A 24,952-nucleotide genomic window follows, 5' to 3' on the forward strand; every position below is an offset into this window, starting at 1 on the left:
GAGTCAAGGGCAAACTTGGCAGAGGTCGTGAATTAGGTCGTAAAAGTGGGACAGGCCCTTAACTCAGTGGGACAGGCGGCATCTCTGGAGAGAAGGAATGGGTGACGTTTCGGGTCGAGACCCTTCTTCACACTGAGAGTCAGGGGAGAAAGGAGTCTAGACTCCCCTTCCCCCTTCTTTTAACCATGTTACTCCTACTATCCCCAATCTCCCCACATTCCTACACTACTCCTTACCTTCCTCTCTGAACCCACATTGTTCAAAAAAAGGGCTGAAGAATGGTCTCGACCTGAAACGTCACCCATTCCTTCTCTCCGGAGATGCTGCCTGTCCCGCTGAGTTACTCCAGCATTTTGTGTCTATCTTCGGTACAAACCAGCGCCTGCAGTTCTTTTCTACACAATGAAACTACAAGGTCTGAGATGACAACTACTCCACAGGACATGTTCTCACTTCCCTGCCTCATAATTAACAAAAACGTCCAATAGTCACTGCGAGAATTCACTGATACTTTGTTCTCACATGTACCTGGGCACAGTCTGAAGAGGGGTCTCCACCCGAAACGTCACCTGTTCCTTCTCTCCAGAGATGCTGCCTGCCCCCGCTGAGTTACTCCAGCATTTTGTGTCGAACTTAGATACAGTGAAGTGCTTTGTTTTGCGTACAACCCAGTTAAATGAGTCGAGTATAGGAGCAAAGAGGTCCTCCTGCAGTTGTACACGGCCCCAGTGAGACCACACCTGGAGTATTGTGTGCAGTTTTGGTCCCCTAATTTGAGGAAGGACATTCTTGCTATTGAGGGAGTGCAGCATAGGTTCACCAGGTTAATTCCCGGGATGGCGGGACGTCATATGCTGAGAGAATGGAGCGGCTGGGTTTGTGCACTCTGGAGTTTAGGGGGATGAGAGAGGATCTTATTGAAACATATAAGATTGTTAAGGGTTTGGATACCTAGAGGCAGGAAACATGTTCCCGACGGCAGAACCAGGGGCCACAGTTTAAGAATAAGGGGAAAGCCATTTAGAACAGAGACGAGGAAACATTTTTTCTCACAGAGAGTTGTGAGTGTGGAATTCTCTGCCTCAGAGGGAGGTGGAGGCAGGTTCTCTGGATACTTTCAAGACAGAGCTAGATAGGGCTCTTGAAGATAGCGGAGTCAGGGGATATGGGGAGAAGGCAGGAACGAGGTACTGATTGTGGATGATCAGCCATGATCACATTGAATGGCGGTGCTGGCTTGAAGGGCCGAATGGCCTACTCCTGCACCTATTGTCTAAATCATACAGCAGACCTCCACTAGGCAGTACTCAAGAGTCGCTACTTTTCTGGCGTGGATAAAGTTCATCGAATAGTCCTATCTACTGCGTGCCTCAGCCCATGGCAGCAGTCGGCCCCTCTGCCAGCCCCCCCCCCAGTTGTCGATGGCCCCCCCCACTACTTTCTCGGCGGTTCCCCCCTCCCCGTCAGGTCATGAGGTCAAAAGGAATAGGAATAGAATTAGGCTATTCTGCCCATTCAATCATGGCTGATCTATCTCTCCCTCCTAACCCCATTCCCTGCCATCTCCCCATAACCACCGACACCCGTATTAGTCAAGAAGCTATCGATAGCTATGTTTTATTATTAATGTTTAATGTTTTATGTATCATTCTTAACTGTCAATGTATGTCATGTTGTCACTTGCGGGCAGAGCACCAAGGCAAATTCCTTGTATGTGAATACTTGGCCAATAAACTAATTCATTCATCTTTGCCTTAAAAATATTCACTGACTTGGCCTCCACAGCCTTCTGTGGCAAAGAATTCCACAGATTCGCCACCCTCGGACTAAAGAAAATTTTCCTCGTCTCCTTCCTAAAAGAACGTCCTTTAACTCTGTGGCTACGACCTCTAGTCCTGGACTCTCCCACTAGTGGCAACATCCGCCCCACATCCACTCTATCCAAACCTTACACTGTTCAATATGTTTCAATGAGGTCCCCCCCACCCCCCTCCCCTCCCCTCCTCATTCTTCCAAACTGCAGCGAGTACAGGCCCAGTGCCGACAAACGCTCATCATAGGTTAACCCACTCATTCCTGGGATCATTCTTGGAAAATTTCTCTGGACCTCCTCCAGAGCCAGCACATCCTGCCTCAGATGTGGTGCCCAAAATTACTCACAATATTCCAAATGCAGCCTGACCAGCTCCTTATAGAGCCACAGCATTACATCCCCGTATTACCCAGCATTCGATCACATATAGGCCTTACTAACCCTGGTTTTGTCCTGTGCTGTATACTTTACATTTTCTTCCCCAACTTGTCTCTATCTAGCCAATTCCCCCACCCACCATGTAGAATAAGTGTCAGGTCAGGGGGAGTTCCCCCCCCGCCACGGGTACCATGTAATCCCGTGCTAGCCACTCCAGGGTCGGATAGTCGGCGACTAAACCGTCTCCCACATCTGGGTTGCCAGGTGAGGAGGGGGCTGTGGACCCCCAGCAGGACCAAAAACAAGACCTGTCAAAAGGCGGGTGAGCTCCTAGCAAGCCAACAGCCATCCACACTTCAGTAGAAGTCAAGTGAAGTGGCATTTATTTATATAGCACATTTAAAATCAACTCTCGTTGGCCAAAGTGCTTTACATTGGTATAAGAATAGTATAACAAACATCAGTGGTTCATGGATTAAACACAAACATCACTACACACATATAGCCCTCGCTCAGAGGACGTCAAGAAAGGCTTGGGAGTACACATGAGTTTTTAGTCTCGACTTAAAGGAGTCGATGGAGGGGGCAGTTCTGATGGGAAGGGGGATGCTGTTCCACAGTTTAGGTGCTGCAACCGCAAAGGCACGGTCGCCCCTGAGCTTATGCCGAGACCGCGGGATATTCAGCAACCCCAAGTCGGCCGATCTGAGGGACCTGGAGGTGGTGTGGTGGGTGAGAAGACTTTTAATGTTGGTGGGGGGCAAGCCCATCGAGGACCTTGTAGAAGTTGCGATCACTGTCGTACACGGCATTGTAAAAGGGACCGTGTGTGTTGATGATGATGATGATGATGACTAGATGATGATGATCGATGATTGATGGTGACACAGGCCTGCAGATGCTGGCTAATACACGAAAGGACACAATGTACTGCTGTAACTCATGCTACATCTCTGGAGATCATGGATAGGTGACGTTTCGGGCCGAGGCACTTCTTCAGACTGATTGTAGCGGGGGGAGAAGAAGAAAACTGGAAAAGGGGATAAGCAGGGCAAAGCGGGGCAGGTAATAGATCAAACGGTTGGGACAAAGGCCAGAGTTAAGAACAGTAGGTGTGAGACAGGTTTTAAGTTGCAAATTGCGAAGGCAGGGGAAGAAAATATGTGGTAGTCCAGGTGGGGCTCAGGGGAGGGAAGGGGGTCAGGGAGGGAAAGTGAAAAAGGGTGGGGAGGGGGGGGTTGGGTTAGTTAGTCAGAGGTTACCTAAAATTGGAGAATTCAATGTTTTCTTTGTTTCTACGTTTTCCCCAATTTACTTCATCGAGATGAGCACAAAATACTATCTTAAAAACACAAACATTGACCATTGAATCCCTCAAACCTGTGCTAACACATCACACTACAGCAGAGGAACAGGCCCTTCGGCCCACAGCCTCCATGCTAACATTCAATTAGGGCCTGTGTGTAAATGTAATGTAATTATGTGAAGCACTTTGGGGTCAATGCAAGTTGACTAAAAATGTGCTATATAAACAAGATTATTATTATAGGGCACAGCTGATCCACCTGCCTTAATTCAGTAAGAAAAATAATGCAGTTTATGCAAAAGAAGGTGTGAGAATATGGAACTCCTACTACTAACAAAAAATATCCATAATGGCTGGGAATTGATTGAACATTTCAAAATGAGAAATACATGACAGGAAAGTAGCAGAGTTAAAGCAGGTTTAGTGGAGTTGAAACATAGAAACATAGAAAATAGGTGCAGGAGTAGGCCATTCGGCTCTTCGAGCCTGCACCGCCATTCAATATGATCATGGCTGATCATCCAACTCAGTATCCTGTGCCTACCTTCTCTCCGTACCCCCTGATCCCTTTAGCCACAAGGGCCACATCTAACTCCCTCTTAAATATAGCCAATGAACTGGCCTCAACTACCTTCTGTGGCAGAGAGTTCCAGAGATGCACCACTCTCTGTGTGAAAAATGTTTTTCTCATCTCGGTCCTAAAGGATTTCCCCTTTATCCTTAAACTGTGACCCCTTGTCCTGGACTTCCCCAACATCGGGAACAATCTTCCTGCATCTAGCCTGCCCAACCCCTTAAGAATTTTGTAAGTTTCTATGAGATCCCCCCTCAATCTTCTAAATTCTAGCGAGTACAAGCCGAGTCTATCCAGTCTTTCTTCATATGAAAGCCCTGTAAAGGTATATTCAATATATCAATTATATTCAAGTAAAGGTATATTCAAATGAATCAACCAACTAAGGGGTTCAACACTGACAGCTAGTTTGCCTATGAGAGTTCTCACTTGAATAAGAGGAATCCCAGGGATGATAGGGTTAACAAATAATGAGCGTTTGAGGGCACTGGGCATTAACTCGCTGGAGTTTAATAGGATGAGGGGGAACCCGATTGAAAATTACCGAATAATGAAAGGCCTGGATAGCGTGGATGTGGAGTGGATGATTACACTCGCTGGGCAGCCTATATCCAGAGGCCATAGCCTCAAAATAAAAGGACGCACCGCTAGAAAAGAGATGAGGAGGAATTTCTTTAGTGGAATTCATTGCCATGGAAGGCTGTGGAGGTCAAGTCATTGGGTATTTTTAAGGTGGAGATTGACAGATTCTAGATTACAAGATACAAGATACGTTTATTTGTCACATGTACCAAATGGTACAGTGAAATGTGTGGTCGCCATACAGCCATATGAATAATAGTCAGGGGTTATGGGGAGAAGGCAGAAGAATGGCATTGAGAAGGAAAGATAAATCAGCCAGGATTTCCTTTGATGGGCCAAATGGCCTGATTCTGTTCCTATAACATAGGAACAGAATATCCAAGAGCTACACTCGCGCGCACACATACATACATGCACATATGCCAAGAGTTACAGTGTAGAGGTAAGGGAATGACCTATGGTACCTCTTTCTCTCGCTGATTCAGTGCACGGATCCAATCCTGGCTCTTCCCCCGGGATCTCGTTCTGCTGCGGATCCTGGTTTTCATCTTCTTCCATAATTCCGGATCAGGAATCCTGAAGCAGCGCTGACAAAACTGAAGAGACAGTAAACAAGCAGCTGAAATGGATGCAAGTTGGATCGGTAGTAAGGAAGGCAAACGCATTTATTTCGAGGCGACTAGAATATCAAAAGAGGGAATGTAATGCTGAGGCTCTATAAGGCGCTGGTCAGACCGCATTTGGAGTATCGGCCCCATATCCGAGGAAGGATGTGCTGGCACTGGAGAGTGTCCAGAATGATCCCAGGAATGAGTGGGCTAACACATGATGAGCGTTTGACGGCACTGGGCCTGTACCCGCTGGAGTTTAGAAGGATGAGAGGGGGGGGGGGGGGGCTCATTTAAACTTACCGAATGTGCGTGTGTGTGTATGGGTGCGTGCGAGCATTCACTCATGGGGTCACCACTTCCATCTCCGTCTGAACTGGTCAAAGATCCAAGACCCAGGCTGAAGGCCTCACCATGAAAAATCATTTGATCGCACGGGTAACACACCGAAAGGCCTGAATAGAGTGGATGTGGAGAGGATGTTTCCACTAGTGGGAGAGTCTGGGACCAGAGGGCACAGCCTCAGGATAAAAGGACGTTCCTTTAGGAAGGAGATGAGGAGGACATTTCTTTAGTCAGAGTGTGGTGAATCGGTGGAATTCATTGCCACAGAAGGCAGTGGAGGCCAAGTGAATGGATATTTTACAGCAGAGATGGATAGATTCTTGATTAGTACGGGTGTCAGGGGAGAAGGCAGGGGAATGAGGTTGAGGGGGGGAGATAGATCAGCCATGATTGAATGGCGGAGTAGACTTGATTGGCCGAAAGGGCCTAATTCTAATCCTCTCACTTATGAATGAGGTGCATGGCCCTACATGACGACAAAGTCAAACTCTCAACTAAATACAGGTTTGACTCAATCACTTCATTGACTAGTATTAGGCAGTTTAGAAAATCCTTGGCAGTTTTTTATTATTGTGCAAAGTCATTTGATTTTTAAGATTACATCGCACCCATAAAAAAGACATAATCTTTAGCATTGTTCACTAAGTTTCAGATATTATATTTACTGTGACGCCCGTAATAATAATCATACTTCCAATTTTTTTTTGATTGTATTGAAAGTTACAGCAAGGAAACAGGCCCGTCAGCCCACCGAGTCCACTGTGACCATTGATAAAGGGCCTGTCCCACTGTACGAGGTAATTCAAGAGTTCTCCCGAGTTTTCCCCTGATTCAAACTCGGAGAATGTCCGTAGCGGGCCCGTAGGCTTGGCAATCGTTTCGCCGAACACCTCCGCTTGGTCCTCATTAACCAACCTGATCTCCCTGTGGCTTAGCACTTCAACTCCCCCTCCCATTCCGAATCCGACCTCTCTGTCCTGGGCCTCCTCCATGGCCAGAGTGAGCACCACCGGAAATTGGAGAAGCAGCACCTCATATTCCGCTTGGGCAGTCTGCACCCTAGTGGCATAAACATTGACTTCTCCAATTTCCGGTACCCATGCTGTCTCCTCCCATTCTCAGCTCTCCCTCAGCCCTCGGGCTCCTCCTCTTCCTTTCTCCTTTCTTCTCCCCGCCCCCACCCCACATCAGTCTGAAGAAGGGTTTCGGCCCGAAACGTTGCCCATTTCCTTCGCTGCATAGATGCTGCTGCACCCGCTGAGTTTCTCCAGCACTTTTGTCTACCTTCGATTTTCCAGCATCTGCGGTTCCTTCTTAAACACCACGACTCCGTCTCATGAGCAGAGGACTTTATTTAATGTCTTTGTTTAGTTTAACGAAACAGCGTGGAAACAGGCCCTTCAGCCCTCGCCAACCAACGATCACCTGTACACTAGTGACAATCTATCGAAGCCAACTCACCTACAAATCTGCACGTCTTCGGAATGTGGGAGGAAATCGGAGGAAAACCCACGCAGTCACAGGTAGAACATACAAACAGCACACAGACAGCATCAGAGGTCAGGATCGACTATGGGTCTCTGGCGCTGTGAGGCAGCAGCTCTTCCACTGTGCCACCTAAGTCAGTGGATCGTGCATGATTGCTTGGCTGAAAAGGATTTGTTGGACTGAGTGGTCCTGTAGTTTGAACCTACAGCCCCAGTCACTGTTTCCGGCAGGGTGCCTGGTGCTGTAAGGCAGCACCTCTACCACTTCCCCATCGCGCCCGGGTTGGTATTTATGGCTCAAGAAACAATCCAAGACAGTTCATCGGGTCATAATATCATTTTTATTTGTAGCAACATTGCGCTCAAAAAATCTTCGCTGTTTCCCTACGGTGCAAAAATGTCAAACTGTATTTCACTAGTAGTGATGTCCTGAGGTGCAACTATTTTGCATTGGCCTAGTTCTGGGAGACGGATAACTTGGTTCCAGAGACACGGTGTTCTTTCCATAACCCATCCTGTAAATGAACATTGACGGTGAACTGGTGACAAAAAGTATGGAAGATAAGCCTCGAAGGACCCAAGCTCCAATCTAGTGACCAAAGGACATCAGGCGGCACAGCGATAGAGTTGTTGCCTTACAGCAATTGCAGTGCCAGAGACCCGGGTTCAATCCCAACTGTCTGTGCGGAGTTTGTACGGTCTCCCCGTGACAGTGTGGGTTTTCTCCGAGATCTTCGGTTTCCTCTCACCCTCCAAAGACCCGCAGGTTTGTTGGTTAATTGGCTTGGTATAAATATACAATTGTCAAGTCAAGTCAAGATTATTCGTCACCTACACAAACGAGATGTGCAGTGAAATGAAAAGTGGCAATGCTCGCGGACTTTGTGCAAAAAGACAAACAAACAAACAACCAAATAAACTACAAACAGAATGGAACAGAATCACATATTCTTTTACATATTAAATATTGTGGGCGGAAGGAAAAGGGGAAAAAAACAGCAATTTAAAAAAAAAACGCAGTAGAGTGGTTCAGTAAAGTTAGTCCCTGGTGGGATAGGAGTTTACAGTCCTAATGGCCTCTGGGAAGAAACTCCTTCTCAACCTTGAAGCAGTGTGTGTAGGATGCTGCTAATGTGCGGGGATCGCTGGTCGGTGTGGACATGGTGGGCCGAAGGGCCTGTTTCCCCACTGTATCTCTAAACTAAACAGCATTTCTCATTCACACGCTGGATGGGAAAGACCTTCTACAGTGACAGTCCCGCTATTGTTTTTGTGTGCGTTCAACTAAATGACTGAAATTTTCCCTTCCTCTTAATCATACACTATTCAGAAATGACGACACAAAGTGCCAGAGTAACTCAGCGGGTCAGGCAGCACCTCTGGAGAACACGGAGAGATGGCATTTCGGGTTCAGGACCCTTCTTCAGTCTATCCACGTTCTCCAGAGATGCTGCCTGACCTGCTGAGTTACTCCAGCTCGTAGTGACAACAGGACACAATGTAACTCAGTGAGAAGGGTCCCGACCCAAAACGTCACCCTTCCGTTTCCTCCCTGCCTTTTTTTTTGATAAACCAGCATCTGCCTTCAATCTACCATAACAAAATTATTGACAACAGACAACTACAAGGTTAATTCCCGGGATGGCGGGACTGTCATATGCTGAGAGAATGGAGCAGCTGGGCTTGTACACTCTGGAGTTTAGAAGGGTGAGAGGAAATCTCATTGAAACATATAAGATTGTTAAGGGCTTGGACACACTAGAGGCAGGAAACATGTTGCCGATGTTGGGGGATCCAGAACCAGGGGCCACAGTTTAAGAATAAGGGGTAAGCCAATTAGAACGGAGACGAGGAAACACATTTCTCACAGAGAGTTGTGAGTCTGTGGAATTCTCTGCCTCAGAGTGCGGTGGAGGCAGGTTCTCTGGATGCTTTCAAGAGAGAGCGGAGTCTTAAAAATAGCGGAGTCAGGGGATATGGGGAGAAGGCTGGAACGGGGTACTGATTGGGAATAATCAGCCATGATCACATTGAATGGCGGTTCTGGCTCGAAGGGCTGAATGGCCTACTCCTGCACCATCCTCCAACATCGGGAACATGTTTCCTGCACTCCTTTAAGAAATTTAAATGCGTAACCCTTCCCATCCTGATCAGAAACCTTGGATGACAGGAGATTCACTCTCCGTTGAAGTCCAGATCCAAAGCTTTCAAGAAAGATGACCCAGCACTGTATAAGGAGGCCACATATGATCGCTGTAAGTCTACCAGGGATGCAAAGAGATAATTGCAGAACAAGCTCCAGGCTAAATTTGAGCAGATGCCAGGCGACTGTGACAGGGTGAGTATATCATCACAGGCTACCTCTAGAGTCATAGAGTGATAAAGTGTGGAAACAGGCACTTCGGCCCAACTTGCCCACACGGGCCAACATGTCCCAGCTACACTAGTCCCACCTGCCCGTGTTTGGTCTATATCCCTCCAAACCTGTCCTATCCATGTGCCTGTCTAACTGTTCCTTAAATGTTGGGATAGTCCCAGCCTCAACTACCTCCTCTGGCAGCTGGTTCCATGCACCCTCCGCCCTTTGTGTGAAAAAGTTACTCCTGAGATGCCTATTAAATCTTTTCCCCTTCACCTTGAACCTATGTCCTTGACTCGCCTACTCTGGATAAGAGACTCAGTGCATCTAACCAAAATAGATGCCAAAGTCTGGTGTAACTCAGCGGGACAGGCAGCATCTCTGGAGAGAAGGAATGGGTGATGTTTAGGGTAGAGAGCCTTCTTCACACTGGTTCCCCCGTCTGGAGAAGGGTCTCGTCCCAAAACGTCACCCATTCCTTCTCTCCAGAGATGCTGCCTGTCCCTCTGAGTTACTCCAGCTTTTTGTGTCCATCTTTGGTTTAAACCAGCATCCGCAGTTCCGTTTTACGCAGTGCATCTACGCGATCTATTCCTCTCATGATTTTATACACCTCAATAAGATCACCCCTCACTCTCCTGAGCTCCAAGGAATAGGGACCCAGCCTACTCAACCTCTCCCTGTAGCTCAGACCCTCTAGCCTTGGCAACATCCTTGTACGTCTGCATGTTCTACCTGTGACCGAGTGCATTTTCTCTTGGTGTGCCCCTCACGTCCCAAAGACGTGTGGGCTTGTAGGTTAATTGGACTCTGTAAATTGCCCCCAGTGTGCAAGGAGTGGGACAACATAGAACTGGTGTGAACGGGTTGGCTTGGGCTGAAGGGCCTGTTCCCATGCTGTGCCTATAATCACAATCACAAAGACGATACCATTGAAGAAAAGGCCTTAATGAATGTTCCGGGTACTAATAAAGGACTGGCCAAATTAAGATGAATGCCAAGGAGCAAAATAATCTGATTAAGAGATCAAACTAGATCCGAAGGCACCAGTCACATACTGACAGAACTGCATTTTAACATGGAACTGGAGTCAGCTAGTCACACCGTGACAACACGAGCCTATGACAGGGTCAATCAGTCAGACAGACAGCAACAAGACTACACTGTCACAGAGTCAGTCAGTCATACAGTGACTGTATATTACACAATCACAAGGCAAGTCAGCCCACAGTGACATCTTTTGGCTAGATATAAACATAGAAAACAGGTGCAGGAGGAGGCCATTTGGCCCTTCTAGCCAGCACCGCCATTCATTGCAATCATGGCTGATCGTCCCCAATCAATAACCCGTGCCTGCCTTCTCCCCATATCCCTTGATTCCACTAGCCCCTAGAGCTATGCCCGTCCCACTTCGAAACCTGAACGGAAACCTCTGGAGACTTTGCGCCCCACCCAAGGTTTCCGTGCGGTTCCCGGAGGTTGCAGGTGGTTGCCGGAGGTTGCAGGTAGTGGAAGCAGGTAGGGAGACTGACGAAAACCTCCGTGAACCGCACGGAAACCTTGGGTGGGGCGCAAAGTCTCCAGAGGTTTCCGTTCAGGTTTCCTAAGTGGGACAGGGGCATAACTCTCTCTCAAATCCATCCAGTGACTTGGCCTCCACTGCCCTCTGTGGCAGGGAATTCCACAAATTCACAACTCTCTGGGTTACTGATGACATTACTGCAGGCTCAATTCGATTCAAAGCAATTGAATTTCCACCATTCAGCAACCTGGCAGTAACTACCTGTATGAGGCCTCGAAAAAAAGGGTGGCACGGTGGCACAGCGGTAGATTTGCTGCCATACAGCGCCAGAGACCCAGGTTCCATCCAGACTATGGGTGCCGCCTGCACAGAGGCTGCACGTTCTCCATATGACCACGTGGGTTTTCTCTGGGTGCTCCGGTTTCCTCCCACATTCCTAAGACGTACAGGTTGCAGGTTAATTAGCTTCTGTAAACTGTCCCGAGTGTGTAGGATAGAATGAGTGTACGGGGTGATTGTTGGTCGGCGCGGACTCGGTGGGGCAAAGGGCCTAGTGTTTCCACGCTGTATTGCTAAACTGAGCTAATAGAGGTGAAAGGCGAATGGTTACAATCCTGCGATCCAAAATGAAGGATGCTCCATGTTCAGACGTCAGTGAACAGAGAGTTCTGCTGGCATGCATCAATCAAATCCTTTTTTAAAAAGGAGTATTACGACCAGAGGCCACTTGTTAACCAGACAGGTGGCGCTGTGGCACAGGAACACTTGCATCAAAAAGTCCATGAGTTTAATCTGTGTCAAGTTAGTTTATTTCATCTTTGACAGGAATCCAGGTATTACAGCTGACGTCAGCATTGGTGGAATTGGAACCAAATAGAACATAATATGGATCAGTGACGTTTCGGCCCGAGACCCTTCATCAGGCCGTCTCGACCCGAAACGTCACCTATCCATGTTCTCCAGAGATGCTGCCTGACCAATAACCTGTCCCTCAACACCAGCAAAACCAAGGAACTGATTGAGAACTTTGGAAGGAGTAGGATGGGGACCCACAGTCCCGTTTATATCAATGGGTCGATGGTTGAAAGGGTCAAGAGCTTCCAATTCCTCGGCGTGCACATCTCTGAAGATCTTTCAGGTCCGAGAACACCGATGCAATTATTAAGTAAGCACATCAGCGCCTCTACTTCCTGAGAAGATTACGGAGAGTCGGTTTGTCAAGGAGGACTCTCTCTAACTTCTACAGGTGCACAGTAGAGAGCATGCTGACCGGTTGCATCGTGGCTTGGATCGGCAACTTGAGCGCCCTGAAGAGGAAAAGACTACAAAAAGTAGTAAACACTGCCCAGTCCATCATCGGCTCTGACCTCCCTTCTATCGAGGGGAACTATTGCAGTCGCTGCCTCAAAAAGGCTGGCAGTATCATCAAAGACCCACACCAGAGAGGCGTATGAGGCACAAGGTGCAGGTCATCCTGAAAAAACCCTGGGCATCCTCTCCATGTAATTCTGGAGAGTCAAAAGAGCACTCGGAACAACAACCGGCTCCTCTCCCTGCCCTGTAGAACGGAGCGGTTCAGGAGATCCTTCACCCCTGCAGCCATTAGATTTTATAATTCGGACCGCTAGGCTGTAGGGGGATGCATTCTTGCAAATTTTAATTTTTTTAATTGTTAATTATTGGTCTTTTTAAGTATTTATTGATCTCAGGTAGTGTCCACAGTGTATTCTATGTATTTTCTGTTTGCATTCGTTTTGAATCTGTGGGTTTGTTGGTTGGGGGCTTCTGGACATCTGAATTTCCCTGAGGGGATCAATAAAGTATTTATTATTATTATTATTACTACCATCCTGGCCACACACTCATCTCCCTGCTACCTTCAGATAGAAGGTACAGGAGCCTGAAGACTGCAACGACCAGGTTCAGGAATAGCTACTTCCCCACAGCCCTCAGGCTATTAAACTTGGCTCGGACAAAACTCTGAACATTAATAGCCCATTATCTGTTATTTGCACTTTATCAGTTTATTTATTCATGTGTGTATTTACGTATATAATGGTATATGGACACACTGATCTGTTATGTAGTTGAAACCGAGATGAGAAGAACTTTTTTTTCACGCAGAGAGTGGTGAATCTCTGGAACTCTCTGCCACAGAGGGTAGTTGAGGCCAGTTCATTGGCTATATTTAAGAGGGAGTTAGATGTGGCCCTTGTGGCTAAGGGGATCAGGGGGTATGGAGAGAAGGCAGGTACGGGATACTGAGTTGGATGATCAGCCATGATCATATTGAATGGCGGTGCAGGCTCGAAGGGCCGAATGGCCTACTCCTGCACCTAATTTCTACGTTTCTATGTAGTCAATGCCTACTGTGTTCTGTTGTGCTGAAGCAAAGCAAGAATTTCATTGTCCTGTCAGGGAAAGATGACAATAAACTCTCTTGACTTGACTTGACTCGCAGTTACTCCAGCACTTTATACCCATGTGTATTAACCAGCATCTGCAGTCCCTTGTTTCCATAGCACAAAAAAAAATGTCTGCAGGCATTCAGTGTAGGTACATTGTGATAGACCTTACTTTCAAATGGCTCTAACGCCTCCCAGGTAGGAGATCTTTATTTGACTGAGGCTTCAGAACCCACTGCTGCCAGCAACCTCCAGAGAGCGCAGGAGAAAATGGATGAAAGGAAAATGAGATAAATCGCTGAACAAAACCTGTGGCAAATAATGATGGAAAAAGGTATTGAAACAACCGCACTGTAAAAGTGGTGAACACTGCCCAGCCCATCACGGGCTCTGACCTCAAAGGGATTTACAGGAGTCTCTGCCCCACAAAGGCAGCCAGCATCATCAGGGACCCACACCACCCTGGCCACACACCATTTCACCCCTGCCATCGGGAGCCTGAAAACCGTAACATCCACATTCAGGAACAGCTTCTCCCCAACAGCCATTAGGTTTTGAAACACTACAACCTCCAACTACGCTCTGAACTACATAGACATAGACCTGCAGGGTCTCGACCCGAGACTTCACCCATTCCTTCTCTCCAGAGATGCTGCCTGTCCCGTTGAGTTACTCCAGCATTTTATGTCTTTCTTAGACATGTATCTATGTGTAAGTATGTACATGTACACACACTGAAGTTTTTTGTTTCTCGTTTATTATATTGTTTACAGTGTATTATGTTTACCTATTCATTTGTATTGCTGCAAGAATTTCATTGTCTATTTGGGACATATGACAATAAAACACTCTTGACGACCATGCTTCAATCAACGGATATGGGGAGAAGGCAGGCACGGGTTATTGATAGGGGACGATCAGCCATGATCACATTGAATGGCGGTGCTGGCTCAAAGGGCCGAATGGCCTCCTCCTGCACCTATTTTCTATGTTTCTATGCTCATCTGCTCCGTTAGTTTGGATTTCAACTCATCCATTAGCAAGGCATTCTATTCTTTTCTATCTCACTTGGTCTACCTAAATGCCATTTAAGTGTTTAATTGACTACAACTACTGCCAAACACTGGTAAATGGACCTCGGGTGCCCTCTGTTTGTACGTTCTCCCTGGGACCGTGTGGGTTTCCTCTGGGTGCTCCGGTTTCCTCCCACATCCCAGACACGTGGGGTTTGAAGGTTGATTGGCTTCTGTAAATTGCTCCTAGTGTGGATGGAGTCGGAAAGTGGGGTGACATTAAACTAGTGTGAATGGGTGAACGATGACTGGCCTGGACTCAGTGGGCCAAAGGGCCCGTTTCAATGCTGTATCTCGAAACGAAACTGAACTAAACACACAGGGATAAAGAACCTATCTCTTGAATTCTTTATTTGATTAATGAGTGACTTATATTTATGGCTTCTTGGCCTCACCATCTGGAAACATCTGTCTGACCTAGAGATATTCACAATTTAATCTCACCGCTTAAAAATAGCTACTTTCACTGTAGTTTTAAACGCAAGTTTACTGCTGTGTCCATTAAATCTGAATAGACTAGCCTGTCGGCTTCTTTAACTAGGCAATATGTGAGTAAATACATCCAGAGTTTATTGCATTTGCTTCCTACACTCAACATGATGCCCATGAGGTTTATGCCATATACAGGATGTAGGTTTAAGGTGAGATAGGCAAGATTTAATAGGAACCTGGGGGGAAGTCTTCAATCTGAAGAAGGGTCTCGACCCGAAACGTTGCCTATTCCTTCGCTCCATAGATGCTGCCTCACCCGCTGAGTTTCTCCAGCATTTTTGTCTACCTTCGATTTTCCAGCATCTGCAGTTCCTTCTTAAACAACCTACAAAGCTGTACGTGTTTGGAATGTAGGAGGAAACCTGAGCACCCAAGCAGTCACAGAACGTACAAACTCTGTAGAGAGACAGCACCCATGGTCAGGAACGAACCCAGATCTATGGCGCAGTAAGACAGCAACTCTACCGCTGTCTCATACTATAGCAGCATTTAAAGGACACTTTGAAATGAATAGAAAAGGTTTGGATGGATATGGGCTGAATGCGGGCAAATAGACAATAGACAATAGGTGCAGGAGTAGGCCATTTCGCCCTTCGAGCCAGCACCGCCATTCAATGTGATCATGGCTGATCATCCCCAATCAGTACCCCGTCCCTGCCTTCTCCCCATATCCCCCCGACTCTGCTATTTTTAAGAGCCCTATCTAACTCTCTCTTGAAAGTATCAAGAGAACCGGCCTCTGAGGCAGAGAATTCCACAGACTCACAACTGTGAGAAAAACTGTTTCCTCATCTACAGTCTAAATGGCTTACTCCTTATTCATAAACCGTGGCCCCTGGTTCTGGACAAGCATAGATGGGGAACTAGGTCAGCATGGGCGGGTTGGGCCGCAGGGCCTGTTTCTGTGCTGTATGACCCCATTTTCCTATGGCCCAGGAGGCGGTGGGTGGCGAAGCACACCACTACCACCCTGGCACAGTAATGCTTTCACCCAGAAGGCCAGGCCGGGGCCAAAGCTGCTACTTCAGCCCTCTGCAACCTCTTCCGATCCTGGACGTCTTTGTGGAGTGTGGGAGGAAACTGAAGATCTTGGAGAAAACCCACGTGGTCATGGGGTGAATGTACAACTCTATATGGATAGCACCCGTGGTCGGGATCGAACCCGGGTCTTTGGCGCTGCAAGCGCTGTAAGGTAAGGCAGCAACTCTAGCTGCGTTTACCGTACCACCGTTGGGCCGTCTGTAATATAAAACTTCCTCTACTCAGCATGTATTTCCCCCTCAGTACAGTTCACCTCTCCAAAGGAAGGGGTAAGGATAGGAGGGAAACATTCAATATCAGTCTCGGCTCCTAACACTCCTGCTCAGAAGTGCAGGTTTGAATGGGTTCTGCAACTTGACACTAGTGTGTGGGATAGAACTAGTGTGTGGGGATCGCTGGCTAGCGCAGATTCGGTGGGCCCAAGGTTCTGCTTCCACGCTGTATCTCTAAACTAAACTAAGACTGGTAATCAATGTCCATGCCTAACAGCCGCTGAAGAGTCAACCACATTGATTAGCATGCAACAAAAACTTTTCACTGTACCTGTACGTGACAATAAACTAAACTGAACTGGTTTCATGTATTGGCTAACCAAGAAAAAACATACTTTTCATTCCCTGTTTGATATTGCCGAATGTAATATAACTTCATGGCCTTCATCATGAATATTAACCCTTTCATCCAGACCTTGCCGTTTGCCACAATCTGGCCTGTTAGGGATGTGAAACATGACTGTGTTTCCCAATGGAGATTGATAATGAGACTACAGAAAGTAGTAAACACTGCCCAGTCCATCATCGGCTCTGACCTCCCTTCCATCGAGGGAATCTATCGCAGTCGCTGCCTCAAAAAGGCTGGCAGTATCATCAAAGACCCACCCCATCCTGGCCACACACTCATTACACTGCTACCTTCAGGTAGTAGGTACAGGAGCCTGAAGACTGCAACATCCAGGTTCAGGAATATCTACTTCCCCACAGCCATCAGGCTATTAAACTCAACTCAAACAAAACTGAACATTAATAGACCATTATAGAATGCAATTTATTGTCATTCAAACCTAGGTTTGAACGAAATATCATTTCTACAGTTTTTTACATTACAAAACAATCCAAGACCCACACGTAACACAGTTTACATAAACATCCATCACAGTGAGTCTCCAACATCTCCTCACTGTGATGGAAGGCAAAGTCTTTATCTCTTCCCTTTGTTCCTTCTCCTGTGGTCCAGCAGACCAACTGCAGTGTCGCGGCGAATTGGTGCTCCGATGTTAAAGCCCCCGGCGGGCGATGGCAAGTCCCCAGGCCGTTTAAGCCACGCCGGGCGATGTTAGGCCCCGGCTCCATGTCCTTAAACCCGCGATTCCAGCGGGAGAAGTCGCCGTTGCGGAGCTCGGAAAAGCGGTCTCCCACCAGGGACCTGCGAGCTCCCGATGTTCCCGTCCACCGGGTCTGCGGCCGGTGCCTCCGAACTCCAAAAGTCGGGTCGCAGCCGCACGCCACCACAGCTCTTCCCGCTCCGAAGTTGGCCAGCTCCGCGATGTCAGTTCCGCAGGCTCTGCAACTGGAGCCCTCAGGTTAGTCCCGGCCGGAGGTCGCCGCCGGCTCCACGATGTTAGGCCCAACGACATCCGAGACCCGACAGGGAATAGTCGGGTCTCCGCACAGGGAAGAGATTTAAAACGGTTTCCCCCACAGCCCCCCCACCACCCCCCACATATACACAGCTAAAAAAAATAATAAAAACTAACTCAAGACATACATTTAACAAGACAAAAATAAAAAAAGACAGACGACTGTAGTCGAGCCACTGCCGTTAGGCGCCGCCACTGTATCTGATTATTTGCACTTTATCAGTTTATTTATTCATGTGTGTATATTTTTATTTAATGGTATATGGATACACTGATCTGTTCTGTAGTCATGCCTACTATGTCCGTTGTGCTGAAGCAAAGCAAGATTTTCATTGTCCTATCAGGGACACATGACAATAAACTCTCTTGAATCTTGAATCTAATGAATTCCTTCTTATCTTCTGTTTAGGAAGAAAAGCCAAGGGCCAAAGTGCAGAACATCTTCAAAGGTTCGGTGAGTGCGGTAGGAGAAATGGGAAGGCAATGGGAGGAGGAGAGGTCTGTTTCTGCGGTACTTCTCCACCCCCTGCCACACACCAGCTCCTGGGTCATAGGGCCATGGGGGTCGTACAGCAGAGAAACAGGCCCGTTGATACCTGGACAGGGACACGGATAGGAGAGATATGGGCTAAACACAGGCAAATGGGACGAGCTTAGATGGGACATCTTGGTCGACATGGACTTTGGGCCTAAGGGCTGACTAGGAACACTGACAGACAGAAGGCCCTGTAAGAATGCACTAAAGCCAAAGATGGTGCACTAGGTGCCCACTTCAAAATGCAATGGTCAAGAAGAAAACGTTCTTATTTTACGCAAAGGTCCGCTTTCTATATTCCCTGGACTATGACGATCACCGTCATCATCTTGGTTGGCCGCCTTATAACCTTCTTCCCTGCAATTAAGTTCATAAGACACAGGAGCAGAATTAGGTCACTCGACCCATCGAGCCTATTCCGCCATTCATTCATGGTAGATTTACTTTTCCCTCTCAACCCTATTCTCCTGTCTTCTCCCCATAACCTTTGATGCCCGTCCTAATCAAGAATCTGCCAATCTCAGCCTTAAAAATACCTATCGACTTGGCCTGCACAGCTGTTTGTGGCAATTAATTCCACAGATTCACCACCCTCTGGCTAAAGATATTCCTCCGAATCTCCTTTCTAAAGGTTTATTCTGAGGCTATAATGGCCTCTGGTCTTTGATTGAGTCTCTCACTCGTGGAAACATCCTCTCCACATTCATTCTATCCAGGCCTTTCACTATTCGGTAAGTTTCAATGAGGTCCCCCCTCATCCTTGTAAACTCCAGAGAGTTTAGTGTTTATATTTCAGACTTGCTGGTCAGCAGATGCTTGAGTTTAGTGAAGTTTGATTTTTGAAGGGCGCTGTAGCTGTAGCTGGTAGACAAATTCTAAATTGCAACGTGAAGTAGTAGAAGATAGATTTCAGACTTGCTGGTCAGCAGATGCTTGAGTTTAGTGAAGTTTGATTTTTGAAGGGCGCTGTAGCTGTAGCTGGTAGACAAATCCTAAATTGCAACGTGAAGATCAATTAGCATCAGTATGAGATATAACATCAACGCAAGACAAAAGTAAAAGTAACATTATTTAAACTTAATGTAAAAATGTTCGGCAATTCGATATTGCTTATCACAATGTCACGCTCTCCAAAAATGTGATACATTCAACATACAGTCAATGCATTGTAAGAGTCATTTGTTTCCAGTCAAGCCTTCAGTTAAACATGAAGTCAAACACCTCAAACTTAGAAAGCTTATGTTGATGGACTTCAACCTACGGGGAAAAATGCATGGTGCTGGAAGAACTCGGCAGCTCAGGCAGCATCTGGTGAGGGCAATGTTTCATAACAAGAGGATTTCAGTATAGGAGCAAAGAGGTTCTTCTGCAGTTGTATAGGGCTCTGGTAAGACCACATCTGGAGTATTGCGTACAGCTTTGGTCTCCTAATTTGAGGAAGGACATCCTTGTGATTGAGGCAGTGCAGCGTAGGTTCACGAGATTGATCCCTGGGATGGTGGGACTGTCATACGAGGAAAGATTGAAAAGACTAGGCTTGTATTCACTGGAGTTTAGAAGGATGAGGGGAGATCTTATCGAAACATATAACAATATAAAAGGATTGGACAAGCTAAATGCAGGAAAAATGGGTGAGTCCAGAACCAGGGGCCACAGTCTTAGAATAAAGGGGAAGCCATTTAAGACTTGAGGCGAGAAAAAGCTTTTTCACCCAAAGAGTTGTGAATTTGTGGAATTCCCTGCCACAGAGGGCAGTGGAGGCCAAATCACTGGATGGATTTAAGAGAGTTAGATAGAGCTCTAGGGGCTAGTGAAATCAAGGGATATGGAGAGAAGGCCGGCACGGGTTATTGATTGGGGACGATCAGCCATGATCGCAATGAATGGCGGTGCTGGCTCGAAGGGCTGAATGGCCTCTTCCTGCACCTATTTTCTATGTTTCAGGTCAGCACCCTTCTTCAGACACTGATTCATCAGACTCGGAGAAGAATGGTACCGACCCGGAACTTCACCTGTCCTTTTCCCCCCCCAGATGCTGCCTGATCCATTGAGTTCCTCCAGCACTGAGGTTTTTTTTTAATTCAAGATTCCGCCATCTGTAGTCTCTCGTGTCCCCATCAACATTTGAGGGAAGGAATCAATCTAAGGAACGCCTTGGTTTGTGCAGTGTATGCCAAAGATGAAAGTGATTCCGTTTCCAGTGCTGGAGGTTTAGTTTTAGTTTAGAGATACAGTATGGAAACAAGCCTTTCAGCCGACTGAGTCTATGCCAACCATAGATACATTCATTCTATGTTATCCTTGTTTTGCATCCTGAAGAAGGGTCTCGACCCGAAACGTCACCCATTCTTTCCCTCCATATTTGCTGCCTGTCCCGCTGAGTTACTCCAGCATTTTGTATCTATCTTTGCATCGTACACTTTAGAGGAAATTTACAGGAGCCAATTAACCTACAAGCCTGCATGTTTTTGGAGTGTGAAAGGAAGCCAGAACACCCGGAGGAAACCCACGTGGTCACGGGGAGAACGTACAGACTCTGCACAGACGCACCCAAGGTCCAGTGAACCCGGGTCTCTGGCGCCGTGAGGCAGCAGCTCCAACGCTGCGCCACTGTGCCACCCACCCGCATAGAAACATAGAAACATAGAAATTAGGTGCAGGAATAGGCCATTCGGCCCTTCGAGCCTGCACCGCCATTTAATATGATCATGGCTGATCATCCAACTCAGTATCCCGTACCTGCCTTCTCTCCATACCCTCTGATCCCCTTAGCCACAAGGGCCACATCTAACTCCCTCTTAAATATAGCCAATGAACTGTGGCCTCAACTACCCTCTGTGGCAGAGAGTTCCAGAGATTCACCACTCTCTGTATGAAAAAAGTTCTCCTCATCTCAGTTTTAAAGGATTTCCCCCTTATCCTTAAGCTGTGACCCCTTGTCCTGGACTCCCCCAACATCGGGAACATTCTTCCTGCATCTAGCCTGTCCAACCCCTTAAGAATTTTGTAAGTTTCTATAAGATCCCCTCTCAATCTCCTAAATTCCAGAGAGTACAAACCAAGTCTATCCAGTCTTTCTTCATAAGACAGTCCTGACATCCCAGGAATCAGTCTGGTGAACCTTCTCTGCACTCCCTCTATGGCATGGGTTCTACATGGGAAGATTTATTCTAAAGTGCTGATAAAACGTGTTCCCAGCGAGCAGGATGTTTAGCCCTCTCTACATACAGCTCCAGCGCTTCATCATTTTCAGTCTGCCCATTTTGAGATTAGTCGCTAACGTGGCTTAGAACTGCAGGATGCTGCAGTCCCCACCTCTTATATCTACGGGACGGGGTAGGTTTACAGACACACAAGAACACAATATAAAGGCACAGTAATAGGCTTCTTCGTCTTGCGAATGAAACATAAACCAAAGGAATAGTTAGATCTCAAGCCGGGTGTTGAGCAGCCAGGTTGTTGTCTCTGTTGGCGTCAATGTCTGCCAGGCCCTGAGCTCCATTTGGTGGGTGGTAGAGCGGGCACCCTGAGATGACATGCAATAGGCCATTTAGCCTCTTAGCCTGCTATGCCATTTGTGGAGTGGATAGATTTCTCAGTTTAATCCTGAATAACTGACTCTTTATTCTGAGACTGTAATTCCTAATTTCAGACATCCCAGCCACAGAAACCAAAATCCTTCCAACTACCCCATCAAGCCCTGTCTGAATTTTGCTTGATGCAATGAGAACACTTTCGATCCTTCTAAGTGAGAATGAGACAATGAGAATACCTTGATGCAATGAGAATACTTTTCATCCTTCTAAATTCTCCTCACAGGACAATCCTTCCCAGAAATCACTGCCGAATCTTCATTGCACTACCTCTTCTTCAAGTTTACCCTTCCCTCGAGAGGGAGACCAGAATATGCTGCCGGGAATGGTGATACAATACAATACGATGAACTTTATGTTTCCGTTAGGAACTTTGGTTTCTGCAGCCATACAACAAGAAACTATTTTACAAGACACACAACCAACTCAATTCACACAGACATCCATCACAGTGAATCTCCTCCTCACTGTGATGGAAGGCGAAGGTAAAAGCAGATGCATTAGTGGCATTTAGAAGACGTTTGGATAGGCACATGGATATGCAAGGAATTGAGGGACATGGGCTATGTGCAGGTAGATAAGTGATGATTTTGGCAACATCGATGGCGCGAAGGAATGGGTGACGTTTCGGGTCTCGACCCGAAATATCACCCATTCCTTCACTCCATAGATGCTGCCTCACCCACTGAGTTTCTCCAGCATTTTTATCTACCTTCGATTGTTCCAGCATCTGCAGTTCCTTCTTGGCAACATGTTCTGCACAAAAATGGTACACAGAAGGGCCCGTTCTCGTGCTAAACTGTTCTATATTCTATCGATGTTTCCTGCTCGAAAGCAGAATTGACTTCACACTACATTCCAGTTGCAGTCTCAATATATAATTACGATATATAAGTTACAAAGAAGAAATACAAATAAGAACGGCTATTACGTGGTTCAACAAATTCATGGCTGACTTAACACTGCAAAAACTTTCACCCAATCTTTATCAATACTTTTAGTTTAACAAAAATTTATTAACCCCGTATTAAAATCTAACAATATCTGTCCATTCCCTCCACACGTTACCTTACTGGCTGAGTTCCTCCAGCACTTTGTGTTTTGCTCAAGATTCCAACGTCTGCAGTTCTTCGAGTCTCCATCAACTACCACGTGGGATTTTGCAAACCTCCACCAACCACTGTAAGAAGGGTCTCGAACCGCAACGTCACCTATTCCTTCGCTCCATAGATGCTGCCTCACCCGATGAGTTTCTCCAGCATTTTTGTCTCCCATTTTTGTAAAGGTGTCTCCAAATTCCATCCCAATCAGCAGAAACATCTTCGATTGCCCTAATCAGTGCCCAGTAATGTGTGAAATATTTATGAATTTATATTCATAGTCTTCTAACTTCCAGGATTTTATTTTTATGGGACATGCACACAGCCTCTAATCTAGTTCGCAATTTTCGCAATAGGGATTCAGGTTCGGATACTTTGGAAATGTTAGTTAGTGACATTACTGCTTTCTCTCTACAGTTCCCAGTGAGATTAATTAGAAAGTATAGATAGGGTAGGCAGTCAGAATCTTTTCCCCAGTATGGAAAAGTCAAATGCCAGGAGGACATAGGTTTCATTAACATTCTTTAAACTTTGCCCCTCTCAACTTAGAGATTTTTTTTATTTCCAGAGGATGAAAGATGCCTGGGATGCGCTGCCAAGGGTGGTGGTTAAAGCAGATACATTAGTGGCATTTACTTTTGGATATGCAGTGAATGAAGGGATATGAGTTATGTGCAGGAAGGGAACTGCAGATGCTGGTTTAAACCGAAAATAGACAAAAAAGCTGGGGGAAATTAGCGGGACAGGCAGCATCTCTGGCGAGAAGGAATGGGTGACCCTTCTTCAGAAGAAGGGTCTCGACCCGAAACGTCACCCATTCCTTCTCTCCAGAGATGCTGCCTGTCCCGCTGAGTTACTCCAGCTTTTTGTGTCTATCTTGGCTTACGAGCAGGTAGACGTGATGGTCATGGCATCATGTTCAGCACAGAAATGGTGGACAGAAGGGCCTGTTCTTGTGCTGTACTGTTCTATATTCTATCGGTGTGTGCTGGTCAAAGGCATAATTAACTTCACCTTCTGATATTCTAATCTGTGCTAATTGATGTGGAGACTGGTTATTTTGGAAGGAGGAATCAGGAGAAAGATCAATTCTGTCAACTGTGCAATGTCCCCCACCAGCCCTACAAAAATATTCCTACAAACTAACACCGCAGGTTCGGAGATGGATGGGACAATGAAGAAGTTAGACAAAAATGCTGGAGAAACTCAGCGGGTGAGGCAGCATCTATGGAGCGAAGGAAATAGGGAACGGTTCCGGTCAAAACCTTTCTTCAGTAAGAAGTTAAACTGTTTGGAGAGGGATTGGCTATGTACATTAGTGGGAAATCAAGGATCAACAGCTCGAAGTGGTACATACTCTGTGAAGGGTGTTCATCTCTCCCTCACTTTTCTACTCCACTTTAAATCGTTTCCTCATTAAAGCCCTTTTGGGTATCTATTTGCCTTTGAAGCCAGAATTCAACATCCAGTTCAGAACATAAAAAAACATGATAGCGGCAATAATCTTTAATCAAACAAGACATGAGATGTCTTAATCCAGGATAAACACAAAAAGCTGGAGTAACTCAGCGGGCCAGGCAGCATCTCTGGAGAGAAGGAATGGATGTCCTTTCAGATCGAGACCCTTCCAATCTGAGGAAGTGTCTCGTCCCGAAACGTCACCCATTCCTTCTCTCCAGAGATGTTGCCTGTCCCGCTGAGTTACTCTACCTTTTTGGATCGATCTTCGGTTTAAACCAGCGTCTGCAGTTCCTTCCCGCACATGTCTTAATCCATTTTCACTTACATTCAGGACAGATCATTTCCACAGCATTACTCAGTGAGGATGTTACAGGCTACCAAGAGAGTTATCACACAGTGAAGGATGCACCTGAGTTTTGGACTGTGACACATTGCAAAACACCTACTGTCCATGTAACACTGCTGAGTGAGTTTGACGTCTATACAGAAAAACGTTGTGTTTCCCAGACAGTAACATCCCTTTTACCAACCAGGGTAAATGCACAACAAACTATACAGCAAAATAAAAGTAAAATCCATTTAAAATCTGGCATTTGCACAGAAGATGAATAATTCAAGAAATGTTTAAACACAGGTTCAGTT

The 24,952-nt window shown here is 46.5% G+C and overlaps 1 protein-coding gene across 1 annotated transcript in view; it reads right to left on the minus strand.

Annotated features, from left to right (window-relative positions):
- scaf1 (SR-related CTD-associated factor 1) overlaps positions 1–24,952 on the minus strand; it is a 55,581-nt gene that overhangs the window by 29,921 nt on the left and 708 nt on the right. The window contains 1 exon segment of the mRNA XM_055663085.1: positions 5,118–5,249. Coding sequence (XP_055519060.1) covers positions 5,118–5,211 — 94 coding nt within the window. The 5' untranslated portion in view covers positions 5,212–5,249.

Source organism: Leucoraja erinacea, chromosome 37 (genome assembly GCF_028641065.1).
Source record: "Leucoraja erinacea ecotype New England chromosome 37, Leri_hhj_1, whole genome shotgun sequence".
NCBI classification, from domain to species: domain Eukaryota; kingdom Metazoa; phylum Chordata; class Chondrichthyes; order Rajiformes; family Rajidae; genus Leucoraja; species Leucoraja erinaceus.